Source organism: Zosterops lateralis (genome assembly GCF_965231275.1).
Source record: "Zosterops lateralis genome assembly, chromosome: 2".
NCBI lineage: Eukaryota > Metazoa > Chordata > Aves > Passeriformes > Zosteropidae > Zosterops > Zosterops lateralis.
Window position 1 is genome coordinate 16,092,664 of NC_139763.1, and position 15,108 is coordinate 16,107,771.

The 15,108-nt window shown below is 38.2% G+C and overlaps 1 protein-coding gene across 5 annotated transcripts in view; it reads left to right on the plus strand.

Annotated features, from left to right (window-relative positions):
• Nucleotides 1-15,108, plus strand: part of SH3KBP1 (SH3 domain containing kinase binding protein 1) — a 212,329-nt gene that overhangs the window by 69,184 nt on the left and 128,037 nt on the right. For all 5 annotated transcript variants that reach the window (XM_083855052.1, XM_083855046.1, XM_083855047.1 and 2 more), the window contains one exon: nt 7,641-7,764. In XM_083855052.1, the coding sequence (XP_083711178.1) occupies nt 7,641-7,764 (124 nt within the window). The remainder of the gene's footprint in view (nt 1-7,640; nt 7,765-15,108) is intronic.

The window sequence follows — 15,108 nt, forward strand, 5'->3', positions numbered from 1 at the left end:
AAACCAGAAGACTCATGAACTGTAACCTTATCTTTTTTTTTTTTTTTTTTTTTGGTCACATGCCTGAAGACAGCTAACTTGGGATAAGCTGAAAAAAGGAGAGAGGATGTGGAATCCTGCAGCAGTGAAACAAGAGCATAGCTGTTGTCACGAGTTCAGAGGGTGTGTGCAGTAGCAGTTTAGGATCTGTGCCTCTGTTAGAAGCTGAGGGTCACTGGTAGCACTATCAGTAGCACTATCTCCAGACCACCCCTCTCCCTCTACTTGGTGACAGAGGGTCTGGTGAGTGTCTCCTGTCATGACCAGCTGATGAGATCTCAGTCTTGATCACAGTGCTTGAAGGTCCCATGTCCTCCCTCTGTGTCTTGGACCTTCTATTGCCCTAGAAGGAGAAACTAAAAGCTAGTGATGCAGAAGCCAGGAAAATGAAAGCTAGGTGGTTTCTTATTTGTCCATGAAATGTTGTCATTTTTCTTTATACAGAATGTAAAGCTCATGCTATGAAAATGTACTGGATTTTAGTGAGCATGTTTTTCTAGTTGAAAATATTTTTCATCTTGATTCTAGTTCAGTTGCTGGGAAAGTTTGTTCCAACCTTGCTTCAGGATACATTGTTTATTTGTATTAGAACAACAAGATTCTTGAAAATCAGAGCTACATTTCTAAATAAGCACGTTTATAATTATTCAATAACCTTTAACTAGTTTTAGTGAAAATGTCACAGGAAATTACTTACGAAGACTAAATATTGAATTGATGTACTGTGCAGCAGAGTTTTATTTTGAGGCATTTAATATAAATAGATAATTGAACTCATATATTGTCTGAAGTTACAGACATTGTTTGCAGGAAATCATGGTAGCAATTGTCTCTTGAAATGTAAAGTATGGTTTTTGAGAAAAGGGATTGAAGGAAAAGCATTCTCTATCTCAGAGGGGTCGAAGTGCTCCTGGTATTTCCACTGTCATCTTTGGATAATTCAAATGTGTTGCATTGTTTTCTTTTTGCTGGGTATGATTCCAGGCTCTTATTCCTGCTCACATATTTGGCTTCAAGCAGGGCACATGCTACAGATTTTTGAATTGTGAAACTCATTATTTCTCAGCTTTCAACTCTTTCATTGTGCATGTGTCTTGTTTTCAAAAGCTTTGATTTTGATTAAACCTCTTGCTCCCAGGATGCAGGAACTGCTGTTCCCTTCATATGGAAGCCACAGATAAATCACCTTATAGTCTGATAGGGATTCTTCTCATAATTTTTCATGGCTCCCAACAGTTTTGAGGAATAATTATTGGCTTTAGGATTTTGTACCTGCAGCAGTACAAAAAAGGATTTTGTCGCATTTAGAGTCGTGGAAAAGGTTGCTGCAATTTCCTCAAATGTTTTCAACTGAGTTTCCTGTAAAGGTCAGAACTGCTATAGTAAAAACAACTTGAAAATGGCAGAAGTTCTTGTACTTTCCTAACTGTAACTTTTGTGGCTGACCTAATTCAAGCATTTGCTCTAATTTCAAGGAAGCTTTTTGACAGAGGGGCAGAAACTTTGGCATGTAAAGACACATAAAGAGAAGAATCTTTTTTCTTGAAATGTAATAAATGATTCAGTTCTGAGAAAAAACCCTAGGTTTTGGAAACAGCAGTAGAAGGACTGTTTTTGCTTTGAAAGCTGTTAACTGTTCTTTTTGTCTGTCTTCAGATTGATAAAGCATGTATCATTTCAGTGAGTAACAAGTTTTTTACTTACAAAAAATAAAGTGCTTAATTCACACATTTTATATGTTGAAATAGCCATTTAAGAGGGTATAGGTATACTTGAATATATTGTATTTTTTTATGTGATGGACTTTCATCACACTATGTAATTTGCTGTTATTTCAAGTTTTGTCACGTTGTAAAGCTGATGAGCTTAGGGATAACATCTTTCAAATTTCCTGTGGCTTATACTGGTGTAGAATAGGATTAGAGAAGATCCAAATAAAAACAGTTCAGTTATTGTTTAGGATTTTACGTTTCTTTGGAGAAATTATATTCCAAAGTTTGCTGGAAGAAAATAATCTTTTCACAGTGATTTGGCTCTTGATATCTATGCAGAGAGGTTGAATCCTAGTTACAAAAAAGTAGTATTTTTTAATGTATTAAAAGGGTTTACAAATTGTAAGGGCCTTTATGCCTGTAAAGTATCTTTGAAATTGTAGTATTTCATGGAATGTAGCTTGGTTTATTTTTAAAGTTCACAATTACCTTTTTTCAGTATTTCTCAGATTGAGGATGCTTCTTCTGAGCAAGAACTGCTTATCATATTGGAATCACACTGAAACCCACGTAGACAGGAGGTGGAAGCTATCTTAAAATTTCTGGCATCAAGAGAGCGTCTTTTAGGTTTAGTGGTTGAAATGCAAGGTTTCTTACCTAAGGGCTGGGTTCCTGAGGCACAGCCTCTTGAAAATGACCTGCTGTTAACTTGAACCTGCAGTTATCTCTGTGTGGGCTAGTAAAGAAGTGCATCATTTAGATCCTTGAAATTTATACAGGGCAGTGCTCCAAAATCAAGAACCAAATAGTCCCGAAGATTTAGGTTTAGAGATATTTTTGAAGCTGTTAGCACTGGTGAAAGCCTACCTCTTTGCAAGTGGGTTGTGTGAGTGAGACAGCTGCTCATTCTGCAGAAACATCTCACAGGAACCGAGAGGTAAAGAGCCGAGCACTGCACTCAGGATCCCTCTGAGCTCCTTCTCCTGAGGCTCTCTGTGGGGTTTCCATTGACATCTCTCTTGGGAACTTTGTTGTGGGAGAGGTTCTCAAGGTCGTGGAGCTTGTTCCAGATAATGTCACCACAGGGATTCCTGGTGAAGGTTCTCACCCTGTGTCCGTTTGAGGACACTCAGCGTGGCTCAGATGTCCGGCTGTACCAGTCCACCCACCCGCTTCTACTCAAGGGCAGATTGGCCCAGAGACAGTGGTAGTTCTATCTGATTAGGGTGTGAATATATCTGCTGTAGCCAAAATAGAGCCAGAAACCAGTGCAAAAGTCTTGGTCAGGAGATGCACTGAAGTCCTTGCTGGGCAGGCAGCAGGTTGATCTGTTCCTAGTATTTTAGAGCAATGTAATGTAGTCAAATATCTTACCTAGCTAGTGTGTCCTCTCTTTCATTACACGAGCTTCTTTTTCAAGACACATCAGTCCCTGAACTTGAGACTGGACTATTAGTTTCTGTTCATCTTCCTTTAGCATTTAAATTCAGCTGTTCGTGAACTACTAATGGCAGATTGAGGGCTTTTATCCTAACTGAAAGTTTGCTTTCTGCCTATTTGTGTACATGGAATTTCTTCTTTAAAGAAAAATAAGATTTGCAAATTTCAACAGAAAAAATAATATTTGCAAATTTCAACTTGAAATCAGAACTAGAAATAGAGTTTGTCATACACCAGAGAAAGTTCCCACAAGCCACCTTTGATATGCATGGTTTGCAAACTCATTTGCCTACTCTTTCCTCATGTGGTAGGCTTCAACTCCTTGCAGATCTGGAAGGACTAGGTTACATAAAGAGATTTCTATAGCCATTGCTGATGCAGCACCAAGGTTTTAGGGCCATTGTAGTTCATTTACCAAATATGCAAGGTAATCATGTTCAGTATATTTTTTTGTAGTAAAAGAAAGTGAGCTGACTTGGTATATTTATTTGGCCAGAGTTGTTTGTGTTTGTTTTCACTTCATTTTTCAAGAAGAAATGCAGTTTTGAGTGGGGCATTATGGTGTTTTAGACTAATAATCTATTTTTATAGCAGGTTAGAGTGGGAATAGACATAAAGGGCTATGTCAATATTTATGAATGTAATAGCACTAGGGTTCCTTTGGCCTGAGGATAAGGGTGCCTGGCTTTGTTTGAACCACAGCTGAAAGAAAGTTCTAAAATCCTAAATTCCCCAAGAGTGAGCACTACAGAAGAGAAGACAGCAAGGAGGCAGAAGCAACATACTAGAAAGAGGAGAGAGGCTGTAATGTCAGCACCAGTGTTTGCTGCAGGCTACAGTGGTGAGGCTGCTGAAGGCTGGGGCCTTTGTTTGGTTTTGTTTCTAAGTTTTTAGTCTAATGCTGTAGACTAAGACCAGGAATTAAAAGGATGTGCAAATATCTTAAAGCTGGCACTGCTTACTGCAGAATGCATCCTAAACCACTTAGATATGGGCTTCCCATAGGGTATTGCTAAGTATGAATATGATTGTGATAAGATTTTAGCTTAGTAGGGCTGGCTTGATTTCTGTTTCATATTTAGACAATTCTTCACTCTTCCTTTCAATTCCCTCCAGGATCTGTAATTTCAGGCTGCTGGGGTTGATCATGTCATGTTACTCTGGGCAGTAGTTATGAAAGATTATGGCCCTTCTCATGAGCATCAAAGGTAACAGTAATGAAAAGTAGCTCAAAGTGTTAGAAAGGCACACAAAAATAAAAGTCCTTCGATAATTTTGGTGAGTGCAAGGTGCTGAACCTTCTGTATGAATTTTGGCCTAGTGGACCATCTGCACGTATGTTTCTTCTTTCCACAAATAGTGGACGAGAAAGAAGTGCAAGACTCCCCACCCTACAAACAAATGCCAGTGTTTGGGAGGTGTACTGTATTCCTTTGCTTTTTTCAGGAGCCAAACAAAGCTTTCTCAAAAAGCTGTCAGCAGCAGCAGCAAAGGCACCAGTGTCATTGATCTGGAGACGAAAGGATACAGCATTGTTTTCTCATATAGCAGACAATTTTCTCTGTCAGTTTTGAAGTTTCAAAAGGATTTCTACAATTAAAAAACATTGTAGTGCTGTTTCAGAATTTGTGAATTGAGGATTTAATTACATTCTGACATAAAGAATGAAAAATAACAGTCAAAACATACAGGAAGTAAGTTCTGGCAAGATGGAGTCTTCTGTAGGATGTTGTCTTGTGGTCTTGTTCACATGAGCATGCTGTTTGACTCACAAATTCTGTTTAAATGGCAGATAATTTTTTAATACACAGTGAGTTTGTCACCTAGCTGCAAAATAAATGTAAAGCACTGGGTGAATAAAGTTACACATTTTATTTTTTAAGACTGTGAAAAAGAAGCTTGTGGAATAATGTATGTGTTAAGTCTAGTCCACTTATTTTAGAAAGTGATATATTCTTCTAAATGCACACAGTGTTCTTAAATTCTTACATGGTTCACTTTTTTACCAGAACTATGCACAATAAGTCTTCTAACAACAGCAGCATCTATCACACAGTTATCACACACCTTTCATATACATGTTCACGTTTGTTATTTCAGTTATTGTTACTCTGAGGAGTTGTGTTTTATATACTACTTTACCTGTGTGATGGCAGTAGATAAAGGATTTACCGTAGCTTCCATAGGAAGTAATTTATAAAACTTTTATCTCTGCTAATGTATTGATATACAGAAAATGCTTTGGGCAGATGTAGAAGACTCTATTAATGTTGAATAGCTAGTGAGTCTAATAGCTAATAGGTCTAATAGCTAATTGAAATAACAATTGGTTTGGGGAAATAAAAGGTTAAAAACAATTATGAAATTCAGGTTTAAGGTGCATGTTACAGAGAATAACTTAAAAATTATTTCTTGGGTTGATGCTGTCCACAGATGACAACTTCAAAAACTTCAAATAGAAATGTGCTTTCTATGCTTTAGTGCTTATATCTGATCTGCTGAAAATCTACATAAGATCTACATAACATCTACATAGATAAGATCTAGATAAGTATTTCCTGTGTATGTTACAGTGCTGTGGGGTGGTGGAGGTTGATCCTGCACGGAGATGTAGAAGAGGGCAGTGAATGTGAGAGACCTGAAAGAGGAGAAGAGGTAGAGGTTTTTGTAATGGGAAACTTCATCCAAAGCCATCACCTGCCTCTGATGCCTGTTTAACGTAGATCTCATCAAATTTGCAGATAACATCAAACTGGGGGAGCAGCTGACATGCTTAAAGGCAGGGCTGCTCTTCAAAGGGCCCCAGACAGGAACATTATGGAATCCAGCAAGGACAAATATCAGTTCTCCTGGGAAGGAGGAATGCTGGCAGATCTGCAGAATGGGACCTGATAAGCTTGGGAGCAATTCTGCTGAAAAGGACCTGTGGGTCTTGGTGGGCAGCAGCATAAACAGGTGCCAGTCTTGTAGCCTGGCATCAACACAGTGAACAGCATCCTGGGCTGCATTATTAGCTTGCAGATTGAGGGAAGTGGTAATCCTCCTTTACCTGGCACTCATAAGTCCACATCCAGAATACAGCATCCCATTTTGTGAATGGGATGAGAGTTTTGCATAAAGAGAAGATATTGATGAGCTGAAGCAAGTTCTGTGCGTGCGAAGCTGGAGCAAATGCTCCCTAAGGAGATGCTGAGGGAGGTGTGGGCTTGTTCAGCCTGAAAACAGGGTTTTGGGGGGACCTTCTGCTACATAAAAGATCATTATCCAGGAGATAGAGACACACCCTTCACAGTGATGCCTGGTAGGCAAGACAGGAGGGAGCAGATGGACTTGAGAAGTTCCAGGCAAGGTATAAGGAAAATTTTGTCACTGTGAAGTCAGACAAGCAGCGGGCTTCTGCAGCTTCTGTCCATGGAGATTTTCATGACCCAGTTGGTCAAACAGCCTTGGACAGCCTGGTCCAACCCCAGAGGTGACCCTCCTTTGAACTGAATTGGAGTAGGGGCCTTCTGAGTTCTCTCTCAGCCTGAGTGGCTCTGTGGCTCTAGGACAAAGCTTGGAGCAAAATGTTTTGGGACATGGTTGTAAGCAAATGGTTCAGCCTCTATGGTGTCACTTACCTGTCTAGAAAGTGGAGGTGATGCTGTTTGTCTGCTTCAGTGCTGTTTCAAGATAAGATATGTGAAAGGTGATGATATTTTGGATGCTTTGTCAAAGTGGGCATAGACAGCAACACTGTTAGGCTTTTAAAGTCTGCCTAAGAAGCTGATAGAGAGGGCACTGTGCATCTCTAGCAGTAACTGTGAAGCTGTTTTCTGTGGATTCACTTTTGTGAAACCCCACCATATATATTTTCAATATTTATTGTCAATCACCTTAAAAGGTAGTGAGCAGCAAAATGTGTCAGTGTTAGCAACAGCTCTGACAGCAGCCTTGCTATATGTTTCTGCCAATTATGGTAACATTTGTCATATTTTCCTAGTTAATAGGGTTTTTTTCCTGCTATGGTGGTTGTTTTTGTGGGCTTCTCATTGGAGGGGAAGCAGACTTAGCTGCCTTTACATCAGGAGCACTGTACTGGTTCTGCCCTGTGTATCAAATGTAGAGCTCACTGCTTGATAAACTGAGACATCTGGGTTTTTCCCCCTCACACCTTTCAGCTTTGTTAATCTTTACTAAGAGTATTTTAAAGCTCTCCTACAATTTCACATGTAAATAAGGAGTTACTTAAAAACGAAAAACAGCAGTGCCCATTGGAAAAGGTTACTGAAAATTGCTTTCTTTTTGTGGCATTTCAATTTTATAAGACTCTGAGGTAACACTAGAGCAGGCAGAGGTGGGTATATAGAAGTTTTAAGAAATCTTGGGAACTTGAGATTTAGAATATTCTGTAATACCTTTTTTTAAACTTTCTTTCTTTTCTTTTCCCTTTCTACCTGTCTTCTGCAGGAAATAAAGAAAGACATGAAGAAAGAAAATACTGCCAACAAACCACCAGAGAAGCCTATAAATGAAGTTTCCAATGGAAGCCCTTTACTGTTGTCTGAGACAATTATTAGAACCAACAAAAAAGGTATAGTAATTGGACATTAAATGCAGAATAAATTCAGGCTTTCCAAAGAACAAAACGTAAACCTTTCTCATTTCTAGAAATAAAGCTAGAGTCAATTTAACTGAAAAGGCATAGCAGGAATAATAATAGTAAAAAAAAATATATCTTTGTCCTCTTGGAGTGGCATACATGGATGCACATCTAATATTTCCACATTAATTTGCACAGACATCCCTTTCTTTTTAAGGAAATCCCTCCTCCATACATTTAATTAAGGAAAGCTGTATGAGGAGGTTGCTAAAGCTTATTAAAATAAGGAACTGGCAGCTTGCATATATGGAGGCTTTTGCACAGGGATGTCAGTCTACATTCACATATTCATGCTTTATCTGGGACAGAGAGCTCTAAAAAAAAAGAGGAAAAAATGTGGAAAACACAACTTTTAATGCATTAGTTTTTTGAGAAGTGTCTTTCACTGTCTTTCATTTGCGACTGGAATGTGTGCTCTTCATGTCTGGCTTGACTCCCAATGCAGATTCCTATGTAGGATTTTGGGTTGCTAAAATGAAAGTCTCCAAATCTTCTGTCTCATTCCCTAGCTTCCAGCCCTGCTTTCAGAAATATCAGAACAAAACAAAAAAATTGCAATGTAAAGGCAGGATTTTTCTTTAGGTTATATTTATGCTCCTGTTTGTTTGTAGGAGGATAATTGGCTCTGTGCAAGAGATGAGCAGTAATTTTTTCTGCAGAATTCACTGGACAGTTTCTTGCTTGCTGTCTTATACAGAATAATCTGCTGTCATTAATCCTTGCTGTAATGTAATTTCCATTTTGGCGTGTCTTCTATACTGTTAGGACTGTTATGGACATTTCTTCTTATGTATTATCAGCTAACATTTTATTTGAGCTGCAGTTTTAGTAGAGGTCTTATACTCAAGGTTTACAACTGCAAGTGAAGAAGAATTAATAATTTTTGCAAAATGTATGACTTTTTTAAAATGTGAAGCAGAATCTCTACCTCTTTAGCCAGGATTGATATCTTCTGAAATAAAAGATTGGAAATAAATCTCAGAAAACTTTGTCTTTTGAGCTTGCAATGTCATCTTGAATCTGGAGATACATCCAACATTTCTGATTTGGGTCATAGGTTTTCAAGCAACAGCAGAATTAAATTACTAAGAATTATTATTTTTCATGGCTGCTATACAGAGCCATATGAGTAGTTGGGAAATTATCTAGGGACCAAGTTTGTTCCATATTGCTTCAGCTGCTATTTGGAGAAGGCTAATAGCTGTGGCAGATGCAGAGATTTGGTTCAGCCACAAGGGGAAAGCACTCCAAATATGATTCTTAGAGCTCTTTCTCCTCCTCTTTCTTCCCTCTGGCTAGAAGCTTTAAAGGATTCAGGAGAGGAAGATTTTTCTGTCTCTAGCTGAAGAATACAAAACCTTATATTTACTGAAAAGAGAAAAGCAAAGTCTGACATGAAGATCTGTAAGTTGAGGGAGGGATGAGGTTTGGAAGTAGCAGATTTCATACTGGGAAATGCTATTTAATTTGACTTGGTTGATGGGGATTGCACTTCTCATGGCCACCTGTACATTGTGTCAGGGGTGGTGCACTGTTCATCTTGGTGCTTCTCCACAGCCAATTCCATTGCTGCAGAAAAAGCAGGTGCAGGAGTCCATGATCTGACAGCACAGGATGCACAGAGCACAAGGCCAAGAGAGCTTCCCCTCATTTCTCATGGGATCAGTTTGAGCTTGGTGCCACAGTAGCCTTGTTTAAGTGTGTGCAGCTGAGCAAATAGTTACTGCTGTGTTCAGAAAGAGTTCTCTAAGATCTGTGTGGCCAATCTTGTGGAAAGTGTTGCCATATCTTACCGAAGAGGGAGTCCTAAATGCCAGGGGTGTTATTTTCTTCAAGTGTTCTAGCCCTGTGATTTTTATTAAATCCTAACTCAATCTGTTAACTGGTCTCAGAATGTGACCTGAAAGACGTGAAAGAGGGTACAGGGTGTTTGTGTTTGGTTCATTGGTTGGTTTGTTTCCTTTTTTTCTCTTTGTTGTTAGGAAGCAAGGAGGACAGGGATGCATCTAAAGGTCTTTAGCCACTGTTCAGCAGTGAAAATGGTAGGCAGTATTATTTATTTACTTGGGCAATGTAATCTTGCTGCTTGCAACTTCAGAACAGATCCAGTGATGTGGGAGTAAAGCATTCTGTGCTGCTGCATTTTTTTATTACCAAGAAGATGATAAGTGCTATTCTACTGCTGTGGTGTAATACTGTGTAGTTTTACTACTTGACTTGGTTGGCCTAATTTAAGTGTCAGCACTTTAACAGGCATTTACATTTTGAGGAGAAGAATATTGGCCTCTTGGGCTTCTGGCTTGTAGAGAGTTTTTCCTTGAGAAATATTGACAAGAATCCAACAGTGGTATTCAAGGAAAATAGCTAAGTTATTTGTAAGAAACATCTGAGTAACTAAGAGGAAAAGAATGAAATTCTGAACTAAAAAAGGTGTTTAGGATCCAACTTTACATCCTGGGGTTTTTTGTGCTAATTATTTCTAAGTACTGTATTGAAATTAGGGATTCCAATAATAAAAACAGTGTAAATTGAAATAACTGGCTGCATGCTATTTATTTGCTGACTGAGGTTAAACCACAACAGTAATGGATGTTACTGCTTTGGATTACATATGTAGTGTAGGAACAAATTAAAGTTGGTGTAACCCCACCAGCAGTAGCCTCCCTGGGATATTACTTCCATTACATAGGGAGGGTTACAACTGGTTGTATGTCACCATTTGTGAATCATTCAGGTTTTTATTACAAAGGCCAAGAGGAGATGGAAGGATTTGACTTTTTCTGCATTTTGCTGTGGGCAGTAAAACCAGAATATGCCTCATCCATTAACGTTTCTTGTTGACCACAGGTATTAGTGACCTAATGGAAACACACAGTAGTGACCACTGCTGTGGTGGACATAATTTAGGAAACACTGTTACACCTGGCCTTGATGTATTTGTGTGGATATCTCCTCTCTTTACAGGGTTGTAACTACAATATAGAAGTCAGGGCTACATGTAAGAAATAATGAGGTTATTTTCTAGATCTGCCACAGAGTTGCTATAGAACTTTTGCTAAAGCACTTAAACTACTGGCCAAATTACCACACTTATCTTCCTAGGTCAGGTATTTTAATATGTATTGATTTTTCACATAGGCAGGGCTTTATTTTTTCTGATTTATTGCAGTGACATATCCAGATTTATGAGTAACTTCCATGTATTTCAGGTGTCTCTGCCTTAGGCTGCCTATTGGCAAAACCTGGTTTATACCTGTGTCACTAAGATGCTGAGATATGTTCCAGCATGGTAGTGATGGCAACTGACATCCAGGAAACTGCGAATTTTAATTTAGCACTGCAGGGGGTTCATGCTTCACCTCTGAAAGTCCCAGGAAAGGACCATTTGCTGGAGTGTAGGGATGGGGTTAAGGAAGCATGATGGCTTCTGCTTTCCCTGGCTGTTCCCAGGGCTGCAGCAGCTCTGGGCTGGTTTGATGGGTGCTTCAAGTGCTGCAGAGTCAGCCCTGTCTAGGAAGGAAGGCTGTGGCACTGAGGCACCTGGCTGAAGCTGCAGGAATGTCAGATGCTGGTTGGTTTGCATATTCATTGCCAGAAACTGGGAGGGATTGTTTTTTTGCTTCTTCCTATAGCGCATATGAACTTCCTATACTACATAAGTTTTGCTTCTTCCTATAGTTCAAATCCTTTCTTCACCATGAGTGGGTCTTTGAGTATAATTTTCCCTGCTCCAGATTTTTTGTTGGCATATAGAACTACTGTTCTAAAACTTTTATAAAGCTGACATTAAAAAAAAAAAAAATTAAATTTTTTTTTTCTTTTTAGGATTGGCATTGTTGCACTTTGGTAATAGCAGGGTGGGAAAGCCTTTTCTTCCCTGAGAACATTTTTAGATTGTTTGAAAAAAGCAAAATTATTGCTTTCGTTGCAATTATTAAATAACATAAGAAAATTACAACCAGGTCTTGGAACAGAAAAACACTGAAAGATATCTTTTTTTTCCTTAAATGCTTTTCCAACATGGTGAAATTCCATCTCTTCTAAGTTGACTTTTAAAATCTAAAAACAGATCCAAAGTTGTGCATCTGTGTCATATCTGTCATAAATTCAGTACAATCTTCATTCAGGTATAAAGGGACATAATGGAAATGTGCCTTCAATAAGCTTTAAGTGTTAAATGACCATAGCTTATTTTAGACTAGTTTTGTTCTGATTTTTGAGTATCCTATTTTTAAGTATATTATTCATTGTGCTGGGAATAAGAGCCCACTTGCTTAGGTCAAGTTGCAAAACTGGAACTGATAGACTGTATTTTGTAAGCAAACTAACAACAATTGTTATATGAGTAAACATATTTGAGGCAAAGATATATTGCCATGTCAGATATATTTGTTTTCTATAAACTGTAATTGCAGGCTGCATTGAGCCAGCAAATCTGGAACAGTTTATCACGTGTTACATGTTCTTAATCAAAGCCAAATACTGAATGCAAGTAAAGTTTTTTCTGGTTCTCTTGAGAATTATTTAATTTACCTTCCAGCCTACTTTAAATAACAGAGAGCATTTGCATGCAATGCTAAAAGGGAAGTTTTGTGTAAATAGGTTTGAAGATATAATAGGTTTAATTTAGAAATAAATAACAAAACTGTTGTATGCAAAACTGAGATTTGAGTCCATTTTTGTAAATTAGAGAAATGGGAGAAGTATTTTGCAAGAAAAATGCTTCATCATTTTGTTCAATAGTTTTTTAATTGTTTGGATATAAAAAGGCACCGTATTTATTAGAAACACAAGCTGTTGGCTTCTCAGCATATGAGTGTGTTGACTCTGAATTTTATATTGAATAGTCTATGTAAGCTATGATTCTGGTCATATTTTTCAACAGAAAGGCAAACTTCAAAACCTTTTCCATAAAATATTTTATTACTAAGAAGTGCAAGTGACTGCCTTCATCGTGCTTGATGAGGTGTCTGACCCTCAGTATGCTCAGCTTTGGTTTTTCTTTCAAACACAGTAAGTTTGAAGGCATTGATCTTCCTTTTGTTGGATTATTCTTCTGCTGTTTACACATTCAGGCGCTCTCCACAGACAGGCTTTGGTGTTCCCTTGCAAATACTGCCAGCTTCAGAGAAATTATTGCTAGCAGGGAAAAAAATCCCTTTCATTTTTAAGATCAGCTAATTGGTGTATAATCAGTATACAGTTTACCCAAATATGCACAAGAACATACTGCTCAGCCTGTTAAGGTTAAAATATGCATGCAACATATGACACCAACCCAAAATGAGACATAAAAAATTAATGGCACAGGAAACTCGAATGTGCAAAATATTTATTCTTTGAGTTTAAATACCATATCTGCATGTGCATATGTAGTGTCTCAGATAATACACATTTCCTTTAAAATTACTGTTTTTTGAAAATAAGGGTGAAAATTATCCCAGTATTTAGGTAGGCTACACTGCCCTGGAAGTGAGTGCATTCAATTCAAAGAGGCAGGAAAAGACACCAGTCTGTGCTGGACATGTGGTTGTGTCATTGACATAATTTTTTTTTTTTTTTTTTTTTTTTTAATCTGGAAGAAACATCTCAGTGCTGTCTTCTTGGCAAGAGTGGAATGGGTGCTCACTCATTCTTTTCAAGCACATCTTGCTTACAAGTTCAATTTAAATAATGAATTGAGATATATAAAATCTAAATTTCTTTTCCTGTGTTATGGTCATTTGGTGCCTTGGTATTCAGTTAAGGTGTCATAATCTATCCAGATTCCAGTATTTTGTTCCAGGAGATAATTTCTTATTTACTGTGTAGTGCCCCCCATCTTTCTTTTATCCTAGTTGCTTACCCCTTTTTTCAATTACTCCTTTCTTGTCGTCCTCAAAATGCATGAATGCTGAACCCTGACGTATTTTCTGCAATTTTGCATAGTTGGATCCATACACTGGTGTGGCATGTTAACATCATCAGACTCTGTGCCAGGAACACCCTGTAGAAACAAGAAGTAGAAATCACTCTGGGTAGAAGTGAAATTCCAGATTAATTCTGTCCTCTGCACATCTGTTTTCCTCAGTGGCCTTCTTGTGTGTCATAGATTCAGCTCTAGGAATCCCATTTATGGGCCATGCTGGGAAGTACTGAACAAAAACACAGCCACTGCATCGAGGAGCTGACTATATATACACCTGTGTGTGTACATATTATGTATGAGACAAGGTAACAGAGAACTGAAAAAAAAGAGCAATGCAAAAGACGATGCAATATTTGGGCAATTGCTAGCAGGCTGTTTTCAGGTTTCTTGCAGACAGAGCACACTTGTTTTAATAAAACATTTAGATCTGGATCTGTGTTTAGAAACTGGGAAGTTGGTATGAAGAAAATTGGGACAGTGGTTTAGAATTTAATTTTGTCCTGTTGGGTGCTGGACAGGACAGAGAAGAGGCTGAAGATGACCTTTTCATATTGGAGCCTAAAGAGATGTGGGAGAGAGGTCACTGCTGAGCATTCTCAGCAGCTTCCAGATGAAACAGAGGGAGGTAGTTACGGAAACAGATGTGAGCATCATTTAGTTTGTTGATTATTTTATTTAACCTAGACCCAGAATTATATCTGTATCAATGAAAAAGCAGAGGCAAGTGAATTTTTAAGGAAGAGAGTGGGAGGGAACAAGTGAAGTGGTGGAACAGGGCTACAAAGAGCATTGAAAGAATAAGGAGAAGAAAGTATTTTTGCAAGTAATTTTTATTTATGTAATACCCAAAAATGCTGCAAAAATGCTGTTGAGGAACAGTTTAAGAGAGTGGCAGCGTTTTTTCATGAACACTGAAAAATTTTTGTCTAATCAGTTCAAGGATATTTTTAATTTCTAAAAGCTTTGCAATACATTTTTACATGCCTGAAACATAAAATTCTCAGGTATATAATTTATCGTTTGTACAAGCCATTTGCAAACTCACTTTTATCGCAGTTTGTGATAACTTTCCACGAAGGTACTAGTCAAGAGCAAATGTGTTGTCAAACTGAGGTGCAAAATGTTTTTCTATTCAAATTTATATTGAAATCTCCTTTAAAGAATGCAAAAACCACTAAAATATGCTGGTTATTGTATTAACAACAGCAATGAAACCTTCTCTTGTCTCAAAACTACGTTTCCCGGTCACAAAAGTGATTGTTGATTTTTCCACAAGGGTCTGCAGAGAAAGGTCTGCCTGCTGCCAGCAGTTGTCTCCTTCTCAATGCTGTTGGATAAGTCATTTGGCACCCAGCAAGGCCTTGCTG